The following is a 14,658-nucleotide window of genomic DNA, read 5'->3' on the forward strand; positions in this document are numbered from 1 at the left end:
CATAAGTTATCAATGTTTGGAGCATTTTAAATTACCATTGTGTTCACATAAAGGAAAGAAAGCAAGATTCTAACCCTGAAAATGTATAAACTACACAGGTAAAATTAATCTTGCATTAAGCTCTTATCTACTAATTCAGAAAATCATAAAAAAATATTTCATTAAAAGTTCATCACTGTCCTATGGAAGATGTCACACAAATCTACAAATTATAAAATTGCATAGAACTGCACACACATACACACACACACACACACACACACACACAAATGAATGCATGTAAAGCTGGTGGAAACTGAATAAGGTTAGTGGATTGTAACAATATCAGTTTCCTGATTGTGATATTGTACTATAGTTATGCAAGTTATTACTGTTGGCCAAAACTGGGTGAAAGGTATGTGGAATCTATTATGTTTCACAGCTGCACGTAGATCTACAATTATGTCAAATCAGAAGGTAAAAGTAAGTTTGTCATTGTACAGCATCTTATTGTTTTAACAGAACATCAGCATCAGAGGGCAAGGAGTAGAGGTTGAATACTAGTACATGAAATTTTATTTTTTACAGTAAGTTTAGAGAATTGATTTAAGTTTCTTAGATGGAAAATGGTGCTTTGCTTTTTTATAGTGGTGGGTAATTTAGAAGTTTAACCTTGTAGATAATTCCTTAGTTTGTTCAACTCAATTCAATTCCCACCATTGTGTTTCTTTATTTCACAGATCTGTGTCTCCAAGTGCCCAGAAAGATTTTTAACCTACATGGAAATACAATTTAGGTACAGAAAAGACAGAAACTACTGGACATACTACAGCCAGTTCTGCAAGTCTACTCATCTTAAGCCTGCGAAGGTATGTGTGTTTAAGCTTAAAACTAGAAAGAATTTACCTTGTTTCAATCGCAAGTGTAACATGAGCATTTGTAACGGATCAAGCTCCAAAATCTTCTTGGAAGTGATTACTAACAGTACCATTTCATTAAAACACAAATGCACATGTACATACAAACACACACACACACAATTTTTGCCATATCATTTTGTAGACTTGGGGTGTTATACAAGACTGTTAGGTCTGGTAAGTTAGCATCAACTATTCCCTGACACCAGCAAATTCTCTTCTTGGATTTTTTGCTGTCCAGAGCTAAGAGCTAAATGTCATTTGCAGTCACCATTTCATTAATGTGGTGATAAAGCTCCATGGCTACTTAATAATAAGAATTTTACTTTCAAACCTGGTTTGATAATTACTCATTTAAAAAGTCCCCAAACACTAGATTTAAGATTTATAAGGGATTTCTAAAGCCTTATTGTGTTAATTAGTAGTAATGGCTTCTAAATTAGAGAAGATGCCATTTTTCCAGAAAAATATTAAAGGATTAGAGACTAAGGATATAACTAAGATGAAGATACACACCTTCAAAGACATGCCTTGGTTTCAGCAGGTCTGACTTTATTATTGTTGATTCAATTGAATTACAGTTAGGATATTTAAGAGTGTTTGTCAAACAAGTATGTGTGTGTGATAATCTTACAATTACTCTTATTAGGGGTGTAATTTGGGATAAGGAGATTATTAGGGAATTGAATTTTTAAACGACAAAATTTTTATATTAAGAGTAAAACTTGTCATCACATCATCTTTAAAATGTTAACATACGCTTCCTTCAATTTTAGACTCTCACACAAGTTTTACTGGATGACGATTGTCCAACAGCGATTTTTCCAAGCAAACCTTGTAAGTGGCTATTATTTTACCTTAGAAACACAGAATCTACCAAGAAGTTATTTAATTCAATTCCCTTATTTCACAGTTGACAAAACTGAGGCCGGGAATGGTCCTATGACTGGCCCAAGGTCCCAGAGTTAATTAGGAAGAATAAAGCCCATTCTTCTGGTTCCAGCTGGGGATGTTCCACTGGAGCTTGGTGAGGTTTTAGGTTTGGCTGCTTAAACACACACAAAAAAGTTTGAAAATTGATTTTTAAAAGCCCATTAGATTGATTCTTTGGTGCTCTATGAACACACATAAGCACAGACACACTCTAACACATCCACCCCTGAATTCAGCCAAAAAGTTTGTTGAGAAATTGCCTGGGGAGTGAGGGTGGGGCATATACCTGTATTTATAATTTGAAAGTTGAAATATTTATATGTCTCCTGAATGCATCAACATTTTATTTCCTTAAAATTTATAAACTTTATTTAACTGTTTAGAAGAAAATGAAATAATCACTCATTTTCCTTTCTTAAGGCTATAATTCTAACAACAGAGAAAAAACTTTACATAAAGATGTCCATCCCAGTGTTATTCCAAAAAGCACCCCCCCAAAAAAGAAAAGACAAAGAAAAGTAAAAGGAAATACTCTAATATCCAAGAGCAAGGAAATGCTTAAATAAATTATTGATGTATTCATTAAATGAAATATTTATAATTTTTACATATGTATTGTGTATACGTTACAATGTTACATAAAATGAAAAATACTATATGCATTATGACAAGCCTGTATAAATTAAAATAAACAACAACGAAAAAAAACTATTCAAAGAAAAAGATTGGAAAGAAATATGCCAAAATATTAAGTGATTGTTTTGGAGGTGGCAAAACTATGGCCATTTTCTCTCTTCTTTCTTCTTTTTTCTATATCTCTGTTTTTCCACAATGAGTACATATTTCTTTTAAAATGGAAGAAAGACAACAGTCATCAGTTTGAGTAGAAAGTCAGTTACCATTGAAGTAGCTACCATCAAACATAATGTCTTACATGCTCCCATCACTCTTCTCTGGATCATTAAAACCCTGCAGCAAAGATGTAGACCTGGCAAGCAACTGCATTTAACCAGGAAGTCCTGGGCAACAAGTGTCTGTAGTCAAGAAGAATGTTACAAATTTTTATGCAAAATGGTAAAAATGAATCATTAGTCACTGAAGATGTAATAGGTATAAAAGTATAACATATAATCCTGCCCTTATAAGTATAGTTTGGTTAAATGACACAATATGAAATGTACATTGGGGATACAAAAATGAATAAGGCACAGTCCTTCACAGTCTAGTGAAGGAAACATTAAGACAAATACTGAAATCACTTGTATCCCCCCAATAGAGGATTAAGTATAGTACTTGAAACAATAGTATGCAGCTAATAAAATTCACTCATTAAAGATTTTATAAATGGGAATAAGTAATATTAAAAGAAAGAAACAAGGGACAACCTCTCATGTACTGTATAATTATAACTCTCGAAAAAGAAGTCTTATAGAAGAAAGACTGGAGGAAATGCACCAAAAGGTTAATATAGTTCACTGTGGGTGGTAAAACTATGTACAGTTTTGTATCTTCTTTCATAAAATTTTCTCTACTTTCCAAACATATAATGAGCATATTTAGTAATTAAAGCTAACGGACTAGATGAGTTATTGCCCAGATATAATACGTAGAACAAGTTTCGGGGGTTCTGTATGTGGGAACAGTCATGTGTTGAAGGAGCAGAAAGAGAAAGAGTACACAGAAAGGAAGAAGGGAAGGCAGGAGAGAACCTGGGCCTGTAAACCAAGGGAAGAGAGTTTTAAAAGGCAGGGGTTGTCTCCCATGTCAAAGACTCATTCAACAGAAAGTGAATTCATTCAACAGCAGATACTCACTGAGTTCCACTGTGTACCAAGCACTGTGCTAGGTAATGGGTTCAAGCAGGATGAAGACTGAAAAAGATTTGGAGGTTTTGGCAACTAGGAGGTCACTGGGATCACTGGGAGGCTAATTTGCATGGAGAGGTGGAGACAGAAATACAGTTGGATTGAGAGAGAATGGAAGCATCTGGTAGAGGCTACTATGTCAGATTTGCCAGGGAAGAGCAGGAGAGAGAGAGGGCACTGAAGCAGTCACCCCGATTGTAAATGCTATGGAAGATGAAGGTAGGTAGATCAGACCATTTTAAGCCAGGGAAGTCAGGAAAAGCTTTACAAAGACATATTTCTTCTTTCTCTATATCAGCTGCTTTCATATTTTCAGGTTTACACTCCATATGAACCCATGCAAGTCTGTGATACTTCTTGTAAGAAAAAATATAAAAATTATCTATTTCTGATTGCTCCTCCCTCTTCATTTAAAATTGGGGTTTTAAAACATTTTTAGTAATAAAGATTTGTAAAGAGGCAAGGATTCTGTATAATTAAAAATAAGCACATAGAAGATTGAATGGTAAATTAACTCTTCTCAGAAATGCTAGTTTTCAAAGTGTGGGCCATTTTTGATAGCTTTAGAATTCCCATTTCCAGCCCCTCTTAAAAAAAACTTGTAAATGAGCTGGAATAGAGACAAATTATTCAGACTTTGTAAATAAAAATTCAATTGTCTTAGTAACCTAAAATTTGAGCTGATTCTTATTTCCCAAGGAAGTGTTCACTAAACTCTGGTTTTCAAGGTTTCACTCAAGGAGTATCTAAGAATTTTGTAAAATAACAAAATAAATTCATCCAATCATTCAAGTAAATATAGCCTTTTTATTAAAATGTGTTTACCATGAGAGAGAGGTTATCAGTATTACTCTTATAAAACCTGTGCTGTGTGTCCTTCTTATGGCTACTTGATGAATATACCATGTATAAAATAATCAGCAACTTTAAATGTAGCTTCAGATTATGATCGTATTTGCTTTCCATGTCAGTCTTAGAATCATCAGAAAGTCTGATTATCAAGTAATGGGCAATTATCTATATTCAGCAATTTATGCATTGTCTAGTAAGAATTTGATTATAAATAACAGAAGGCTTAAGAAAGGGAGGACATCATGAAGGAAGAAAGTGATTATCATAATTTTAATTTATTTTTACAGATCTCCAGAGATGTTTCCCTGACTTTTCTACTAAAAATGGCACTTTAACAGTAGGAAATAAGACAGTGTTTGAAGATGGAAGTGGAAAGATAAGAAATGCTGTAGAACTCAAGGCAGCTGCAAAGTATGTTGTTTACACTCCCATTTTCAATTTTGATACATCCCATTATTGTCCCCAAACTAAAACTTCCATTAGGTTAAGGGTTATGGAGGAAGAATTATGTATTATTCTGAAATATCCATGTCACTGTGGATTAGAGAACTCGGTATGTGTTCATTAAGAAAGCCAAGTAAAAGAGAAAGCAGAATGAATGTGAAAGAACAATTATGTTTTTCAAAATGGTTAAGTCTTTCATTATCAACAGGTATAGAAATGAGACATCAGGAAACAGATCGCAAGACCTAAGTATAATTTACTTTTGAATAAGCATAATTTTAAAAACCCATGCTCTTTTAAAGCACCATTTTAAAAAAAATGACTGAAGTAATAAAACTGCTAGATATTTTAAAGGGAAGGGGGCCTTAAGAAAGGTGAAACAACCATGATGCTGCTCTATCAGTACAGTGTCGAATTTCTATGGACTAACTACAGTGAAGTAAATTTTCTGTTTCACTTGGCTGTATACATCATGGTGTTCCACGTTATTGGGAAATACAATTCCCTGGGTGCACACAGACTTGTATGTGCACAAATATAAACACACAGAGTACCATTTCATAGCTTAGTTGTTGAATTTAAAGTAAAAAAATAAAGGCATTGTAAAAAATTTATTGTTCTGACTCAAAAGATTTTAGCAGTCCGAGTAGAACAGTGCAGTTCCTGTGTATTTAGAATATGATAGCAACATGGATGAATTTCACAAATATAAAGCTATGTGAAAGAAATCATAAAGTAATAGTACAATTCCATTGATGAAAAATTTTAAAGTAAGCACAACTAAATTAAATTACCCTATGATGCATATATAAATGGTACAACTAAAAAGAAAACTAGGAAATTATTATCACAAAAGTCAGGATTATGGTTAACTTTAGGGGAAGGGGGAGGTGTTGTAATTGGGGCACATGGGGGAAAGGAATGACTATGCTGTAGTTACTAAGTACGTTCACTTTGATAATTCATCAAACTGGATGCTAACGATTGGTGCACTTTTCTGTATGTGCCTCTTTGTGCCTTCCTGCTACAGAGCTGTCAGAAGATTAAGAAGGGGAATTAAATATCATATTCATTCTTGGCTCTATGGATTTTATAAGTTAAAAGCTGATCTTACCATCTAAATTCATGTCTTATAGTGAGGCTCCTGCAACACTGAGGGTGTGTTGCATGTGTTGGAGAGGGGTCTGATCATTGCTCTTGGAAGCCATGTTCCGTCTGTGTGCAGCTATAGCTGGCTACCTTTGCAGGTTTACCAAAGTGACACCTCATGTATTGTTGTGGCTAGGAAATGAGTCACTAGTGATAAATGGTTTCTAAAAATATGCTTAGAACTGCAGCTTCCAAATCCCTTTTATCATAACAAGAACATTTCTGTTTAGTGGTAGTCAAAAAATAATTGATTTTTTTTCCTTCTTTGAATTCAGTGGTATCAATAATGTCCTTGATGCAAGGGCAATTGGAGTGAAAGTGTTTGAAGACTATGCAACAACGTGGTATTGGATTCTCATGTAAGTGAAAGCTTAGGTGTTTCTTCTCCAGCCCCATTCTGATTTTATCTTTGTAGAATTTCTTTCTTCAAATTCCCCATTCATAGTCATGAGTAAAAGGTTGACTTGGATTTCAGTTCCTGCCACTTTCTTTTTCAGACAGAGTGAAGATGAGGCAAAGATATTTGGAAATCTGCCCAGTGGTAGCAGGAAGTTATAAGAATGTAAATTTAATTTTATTAAATCACTAGTAAAAGTCCTCTTATAAACATATACTTCAAGTCATGCGGGGCCATATCTGTGGTATGTTTGCTTTTCATCACACGTTACAGTGGATGCAGTGTTATTTCTCTGGTACTCATTTGTCTTCCCCTTGACCTCCGAAGGATCATTCTTATTTTTTAACACAGCCCTTCCACATAATGTTTGTTATCATCATCATCAAAGTCACTGTACTTAAGAGAAGCTGAAAAAGACATTTGAAGGGAGGAGGAGATTTTAAATTTTCAGACATAAGATTTGCATTTCTGAAACATAAAGGAAAATGTAGTCACTCTTCTGGAGCAGGTACATGTTTTGATATGCCTAAGGCTGTCATTACTATCTGGCTCTTGTGTCACCTTCTTGTACCCTAAGTACCCTAAAAGCATCTATGATTCCCTGGTGATCAAAGAATAAAGTGAAAACTTCTTCAGATACTTACAAAGCCCCTTACAATCTGGCCCAACTTAGTTTCCCAGATTTATCTCCATCCATGTTTCTGGATTAACCCTATATTCTAAACACATCAAATAGCATGCCCGTCCCCGGACTGTCAAACCCCCATGTTTTTGCACATTCTGTTCTCTTTCCTAGCATATCCTTCCTTGTGTCCTGGGCAACCCCATCTCATTATTTAAAATCAGCTTTTGGGTCATCTATGATGTCTTTCTTGACTTCCCCAGCTATAGTAAATTACTTGCCCCTCTGTGTTCCTCATAGTCATTGTGTGTGTGTGTGTGTGTGTGTGTGTATGTGTGTACATACCTATATATAAACACACATACCTGTCTTCCATATAGCACCACTGTCTTGTGTTTTATTTACCTGACTCTTTCCCTCTGATAAACTATGAACTCTTTACCATGGTAACTATGTCTAACTCATCTTTATATTCCTAACTCCTGGTATGGTTCTTGGACCATAGAGATGCATAGAAAATGTGGAACAGTTATAAAAATACTAGGGGAACAAGATAGATATATTTAACTATAAGGTGCTTAAAAAAGTCAAAATTGCACTGTGTGTAAAATACTAGTGAGTAGTTTTTGGAGCTATAAAACTAGATAGTTTTATCAGATTTTACTCATTTTGATGCTTTGTTTTAAACAATTACAGTAATTATTTTCAGTGTGTATTTCAGGATATATCTCCATAGCAGAGATTGTAGTCTATACTTGACAGGAAACTGGTGCCCCTATTGTCAGACCCAAATATCGCTAGATAATTTCTATGTTTTTCCTTTGTTTTGGCTTTCCCACTCTTACCTGAAAAAAGTGTAAATTATGATAGATTCTCCTGCCCTCCTCACTCCCAACACACACACTGAAATACTCTCTACCCAGGGACTAAACACCTAGAACTGCTAGAACATAAACTGCACCTCCCTTTATTTTCAACTCTTCTGTTCTCATCTATTTTATACATATAAAGCCAAAGACTGACATGCTGGGACTTAGTTTATTCAGTTAGAATTTTTATGCGGGAATTAAAAACACAGAACAGTAAAGAGCTATATTTCTTTTCTTCCCCCCCTGACCTTTTTTAATAAGCCCCTTGGACTATGCCACAGAATAATTCTTCAACTATGTTGAATATTTCAGCATTAAAGTATCTGATTTTTAAAAGGGAATGGCTTCTGAAGTTAAAAGCACAGGCTCTGCAAGACTGTGAGCTGAGGGGGTACTCTGATACATGCTGTCATCTATCCAGTGACAGTATTATTAATATTTTCTTTTTAAAGATAATATTTGAAGACAATAAACTCAATAAATGTGCCAGGCTCTGTCTGTTTGGAAACTTGCAGATATCACCAGTGGTGTCAGTTCTTAATAGAAGCATCAGCCAAATTTCCAATCTTAGTGAGTTCTCTTTGATGAAATTACCTAGAAGAATCCAATATGACTTTAACCTGGATATATGGGGGGCGGGAAGAAGTACCTCCAGTAGCTCAATCAAACCCCAGGAAGAAATTAAAACAGAAGGAAAATAGTCATGCTGTTGATTGGTTGATAAAGTTGCATGGCCCAGGAGACACAGAAGCCTTATCACGGCTCCAAATAATGGCCCACAGATCACTGGAAACCTGAAATAAATGTCTCGTGAGGTTAGACATCACAAACGATTAGAGATAATTAGACCAGAATGATAATGACTGCAAAATCATGGATTCAGGAACTGTGTGGGGCAGTTATTTTGCTTGTCCTTCCGCCCTAAGATTGTTCCCTTACCGCTAGAGTGTTATATTACATAAGGTTTTCATGAGTCACCAGGTAGATAGAACAAGAACAGCACAATTTCCTCATGGATATGCTTTATCCATGCTTTTTATACTTGGTGGGTAAGTGTGAAGGAAAAAAATAGGACTGTGGCAGATAGGAACTGTGGTTTTTCCTGGAACAACTATTGATACTGAACTTCAGTTTACCTAGGCACAAAATTGATTCATGTGTAAAGTCCCTGATGGTCCTACTCTTTCACATGAAAATCTTAACAGCAAAAATTATTTATACTTTTTAATGTTATAAATGTGTCTATAGCCAGGTAAAATAATCAAGAATCATTTTGAATAGAAAAAAGTGTTGTCTTGCTGTGCTCATTCTGCTATGCTTAGCGCACTGGCCCACTGCGTTTGCTGTGCATTTTTTCCTCCAGTGGCCTGACTGTCGCCATGCTCCTCAGTTGGATGTTTGTGATACTCCTGCGGTTCACGGCTGGCTTCCTCTTCTGGCTCTTCACCTTTGGTGTGATTGGGATTATAGCTTATGGTAGGTATCACCCTCTTAAAATCACCAAATATCAAAATAATCTTTTTCTTTTCAGTCCCCATTATCAATCACCAGAAAGCATTTTCCTTGCAGTGAGTTTAAGTATTCCCCTCCAAAAGTTGTTAAATTGAGAAAAATTATTTAATTTTGCATATATTGTCTCTATTATTTCTTCTTTATCTTGGGAAAAAAAAAGTGCTATCAGAAAGTTCTACTCTTTTTCTCTACCAGCCTTTGGTCTCATGCCTCATGGGTATTAAGAAGGAGGTGAAAAGAATCCCTTTTAAGTTAATGAAAAATATTTCAGACAATTTCTTTGAGTCCTTTAACTTTTCTATCTGATCAAACGCCAGGTCTGCATTGTTACAGAAGTGTGATTGATCTGTTTTCCTCTTTCAACTTAGAACTTTTAATCCAGGTACTGTCACACATTTTAATAATTGGCCAGTACTCCATAATGAGGCATCACCCTCTAGAGGCAAGTATTCTGAATTACACATTGGATGGAGAGTTACTTTATTTCAAGGTTGAGCTCTAATTATTAACTCAATCCTGCCAAATGCAGTACAGGTAAAATGCAAACACTAAAAAAGGAATTAAGGTCTCTCCTAACGAACAGTATAGCACTTATGGCAGCTTCTTCTCAGTCTTCTAATAAATGTATGGGCCAATATATGAATGTTTGAGAGGTTTCTATTCAAAAGAATGATTTCTGCTACAACACCATTTAGATTGACAATGAGATTTTATGGTCACAGATACCAAAAATAACAATTTCCTATTTTTGTCACTCAAAGAAGAAGAGCTTTAAACATGTCAGTATTAGAAACCAGCAGAATCCGCAAAATCTGTAGCTAGCTTGGGTTCCAATCCCAGCTCCATAATGTAACTGGGAGACTTTGGAAAATTTTAATGATTATAAGCCTCAGTTTCCTTATCCATAACATCAGCACAATAATGGTATCTCCATCTCACAAGACTGTGAGTGTAAAATGAGACAATGAATATAAAGATCTTAGAACGGTCCCTGGAATACAGCAAACACTCAGCATGTCTTGGGGTATTGTTATTATCCTGCTCGTTATCCTCATTAAGTTTCTAGACAATTGTTCACGTCTTTCCAGGTATTATTCCTTATCTGCTCCTCCTGTGCAGCTGCCCGTGAAGAGGTGGGTCAGTCTGGTAGAGGAATGCAAGAATTGCTGTCTTCTAATCTGAAACTCCCAAGAAAGCTTTTTGTCTAAAAGTCGTTTTTTGTTTTCCTCCTTGGAGCTCAAAATATCCCCTTTCCTTTGCCATCTTAGAGGTTGAGCATGTGAACAATTCTCATTGACCAGAACAAATTAAGAGATATATAGGGGAGGCCATATAACACCATGGTTACAAATATGTATTTGGAGTTTGAAAAAGGCACAGTTCTAGAATCATCACATATTAATTGTGTGATTCTCTGCAAGTACATAGTGTCTCTAATTCATAGTTTCCTCAACTGTATAATAGGAATCTGTGAGTGTTAATAAATAATGTATATAAAGTACTTAGAGAGCTGCCTAGCACATAGTAATTGTTCAGTAAATGGTATCTATTATTTTGTTATTATGCAGGAATATTATTGAGGAAAGAGGACTTGAAGCCCAGGGAACATACTTTTAAAAACAAACAAACAAACACTAGGACAGGAGTGAGAAAGCAATAGAAAAATAAATTGGAAAACACTGCTGAGATTTTCACATCCACCAGTATGGAGGAATTAATAATCTGAAGGGTCCTCTTGCTATGAAATAATGGCATAAAATAGTATTGTATTGTTTTATGTAATGTGTTTTTTTGATGAGCTTACCAGAAGTAAAGGAAATCTCCCCAAAAGGAAAACCATTTTAAACCCACAAGCTAAAATGTGGGGAACCGAGCAGGAAGCACATATGAAATTATGGGCGGACCATACCAGGGCTACAATCAGGACACTTAGAGCCAGCAGAAGAGTAGAGGGTCAGACCTGAAACTCCTGGAGTTGGTCTGGGATCCTGGAAAACTTATAAAGTGACCCCAGTTTGGTAGTACCCTTTTGTTGCCAACAGAAACAAATATAAATCCCCTCTAGATGAAAGCACCTTCAATTCAGATCACCAGGTTTCCACAGATTAAAATGAACAAACTATGAGTTGCAATCAAAGATTACCAAACATGCAAGGAAATGGTCTTTTGCAAGAAACAAAAGAGGGCTTCCCTGGTGGTGCAGTGGTTAAGAATCCATGACACAGGTTCGAGCCTTGGTCTGGGAAGATCCCACATGCTGCGGAGCAACTAAGCCTGTGCGCCACAACTAGTAAGCCTGTGCGCCTAGAGCCCATGCTCTGCAACAAGAGAAGCCACTGCAATGAGAAGCCCGTGCACCGCAACGAAGAGTAGTCCCCGCTCACCACAACTAGAGAAAGCCTGTGCACAGCAATGAAGACCCAACGCAGCCAAAAAACATATATAAGATAAATAAATTTATATAAAAAAAAGAAACAAAAGAAACTATAAACATCAGATTGAGGCCTCCAAGAATTCAGATATGGATACAGAACATGACATAATCATGTATAAAATGTTTAAGAATTAAAAATACAATTAAAGAAAAAAGAAATCATCAAAAATACCCAGGCATACATGAAGATGAACCAAATAGAACTTTTCAAAACAAAGCAATATAGTGTTAGATTAAAAATTAAATTGATAAGTTAAATAGTAAAATAGAGAATTAATGAACTGAAAGATGAACCTCTGAAATAATTACTCAGAATACAGCAGAATGTGACAAGAGGACAAAATATGATAGTGTGGTTAAGAGAGATAGAGAATAGATTGAGAAGGGCCTAAAATATATCAACATATTTGAAAGGTATTGGCTGAGAATTTTCTAGAACTGATGAAAGATATAAATTCAAAGATACAGGAAGCTCTAATTATACCAAGGAGAGTAAGGGAAGTGACACCCATATCTAGTTGTACTTTCTTTTATTTGTTCAGTCAACAAATATTAGTTGAGCAGCTGCTGTGTAACAGGCACTATTCTAGGCTCTTGAGAAAGAACAGTAAACAAAAAGAAAAATGTTCTTACTCTCCTGATACTTATAGCCTAAGCAAATTATCTATTAGAAGGTGATTCTTGCCATGAAAAAAAGAAAAAGTAGAATAGATAAAGGGGGATTGAGAGTATCATGGTAGGGCAAGGAGAGCAAATTGCAGTATTAGTAGGGTAGGCCTTTTTGAGAAGAGGTCTGAGAAAACACTTGAAGGAGGCAATGGAGTTAGCCATTGGAGATAAAGGAAAAGTTCCAGACAGTGAGTACAGCTAGCGCAAAGTCCTGAAGGTGGGAGCGTGTTGAAGAAATGGCTAGAATGCTTGTGTGGATGAGTGTACTGAGTAAAGGGGAGAATAGGAGATGATGTCATAGAATTTATGGAGGGCCAGAGACTTATAGATTATTGTAAGATCTTGCTTTTTACTCTGAGTGAAATGGGGAGGCAAGGTAGGGTTTTGAGTAGAGAAGGGATATGAAATGATGACAGCTTTAGTCCCTGTGTTGAGAAGAGACCATAGTGAGGCAAGAGAAGAAGCAATGAGATCAGTGAATAGGTTACTGCAGTAATTCATGTGCCAAATGAGGGAAGCTCAGAGCAAGGTGGTAGCAATAAGGATGGGCATATAGGTTTTTAATGTAGAACCAACTGAATTTCCTGATGGATTGAATGCAGTTCAAAAGAGAGTGTGAGGAGTCAAGAATGACTTCTAAGGTTTTAATCCAAGCAACTGGAGAGATGGAATTGACATCAACTGAGATAGGGAAGGTTTGAGTGGAACAAGGTTCTAAACCTTTTGGTTTAGAAAGGGGATTGATCAGAAGTGTAATTTTGAACATGCTGAGTTTGAGACGTTTATTAGGCACTAAAGTGGAGATGTCAAGTAGGCAGTTGAATATACAGTCTGGAGTTAGAAAGAGAGAGTTAGCCTAAAGAAATATAGTTAGGAGTCAGGAGCACTAGAGCCACGAGACTGGCTGAGATTACCCCAAAAAATAGGTATACATAGAGATGTGGACCAAAGACTGAGCTCAGAGGTCCTCCAACATTAAGAGGTCAGGGAGAAGAGAAGGGACCAGCAAAGACAACTGAGGAAAAACAGGTTTTTTTAAAAACTAAAAGCAGGTGATGTTATAGAAGCCAAGTTAAAAAGCAGCAACAACAACAAACAACAAAAGCGGAGGGAGTGATAAACCATGTCAAATGGGGCTGGTAGGTCAAGAAAGATGAGAATTGAGAAACTGAGACTAGGCCTTGGATTTAGAAATGTGATCAGATCATTGGTAATCTGATGAGGGCAGTTTTGGTAGAATAATGAGAAAGAAAAGTCTGGTTAGAGTGGATTGAAAGAGGATGGGAGGAGAGGAACTGCAGATAGACAATATAGATGGCTATTTGGGAGAGTTTTATTGCAGTGGGGAGTAATTGGGCAGTGGATTGGGGGAAGAGTGTCAAAAGTAGAATATCTTTTGTTTTATTCTTTAAGATGTGAGAAAGAACAACATGCTTGTATACTCTTCGGAATGACCCATTAGAGAGCAAGAAATTAATGATGTAAAAGAAAGAAATTGTTGTGAAACTTCAGAAGACCAAAGACAAAAGATTTTTAAAACAACCGGAGAGAAAAGACAGATCATATACAAAGGAACAATTAGGCTGAAGCAGACTTTTTTTTTAAATTATAAAATTTTTTATTTATTTTTATTTTTGGCTGCATTGAGTCTTCGTTGCTGTGTGTGGGCTTTCTCTAGTTGCGTCGAATGCGGGCTACTCTTTATTGCGGTGCGCAGGCTTCTCATTGCAGTGGCTTCTCTTGTTTTGAAGCATGGGCTCTTGGTGTGCAGGCTTCAGTAGTTGTGGCACGTGGGCTCAGTAGTTGTGGCTCGCGGGCTCTAGAGCACAGGCTCAGTAGTTGTGGTGCACGGGCTTAGTTGCTCCGTGGCATGTGGGATCTTCCCAGACCAGGGATCAAACCTGTGCCCCCTTCATTGGCAGGCAGATTCTTAACCACTGCGCCACCAGGGAAGTCCCTGAAGCAGACTTTTTGACAGCAACAAAAGAAGTAGAATAATACCTTCAAAGAGCTAAG

General features: G+C 36.3%; 1 protein-coding gene across 1 annotated transcript in view; it reads left to right on the forward strand.

Moving 5' to 3' along the window:
- The window catches only part of SLC44A5 (solute carrier family 44 member 5), a 367,788-nt gene that overhangs the window by 318,086 nt on the left and 35,044 nt on the right, over positions 1-14,658 (forward strand). Inside the window, exons 6-10 of the mRNA XM_061186439.1 lie at positions 720-848; positions 1,673-1,733; positions 4,834-4,957; positions 6,415-6,498; positions 9,391-9,503. Coding sequence (XP_061042422.1) covers positions 720-848; positions 1,673-1,733; positions 4,834-4,957; positions 6,415-6,498; positions 9,391-9,503 — 511 coding nt within the window. The remainder of the gene's footprint in view (positions 1-719; positions 849-1,672; positions 1,734-4,833; positions 4,958-6,414; positions 6,499-9,390; positions 9,504-14,658) is intronic.

This window comes from Eubalaena glacialis, chromosome 3 (genome assembly GCF_028564815.1).
Source record: "Eubalaena glacialis isolate mEubGla1 chromosome 3, mEubGla1.1.hap2.+ XY, whole genome shotgun sequence".
NCBI lineage: Eukaryota > Metazoa > Chordata > Mammalia > Artiodactyla > Balaenidae > Eubalaena > Eubalaena glacialis.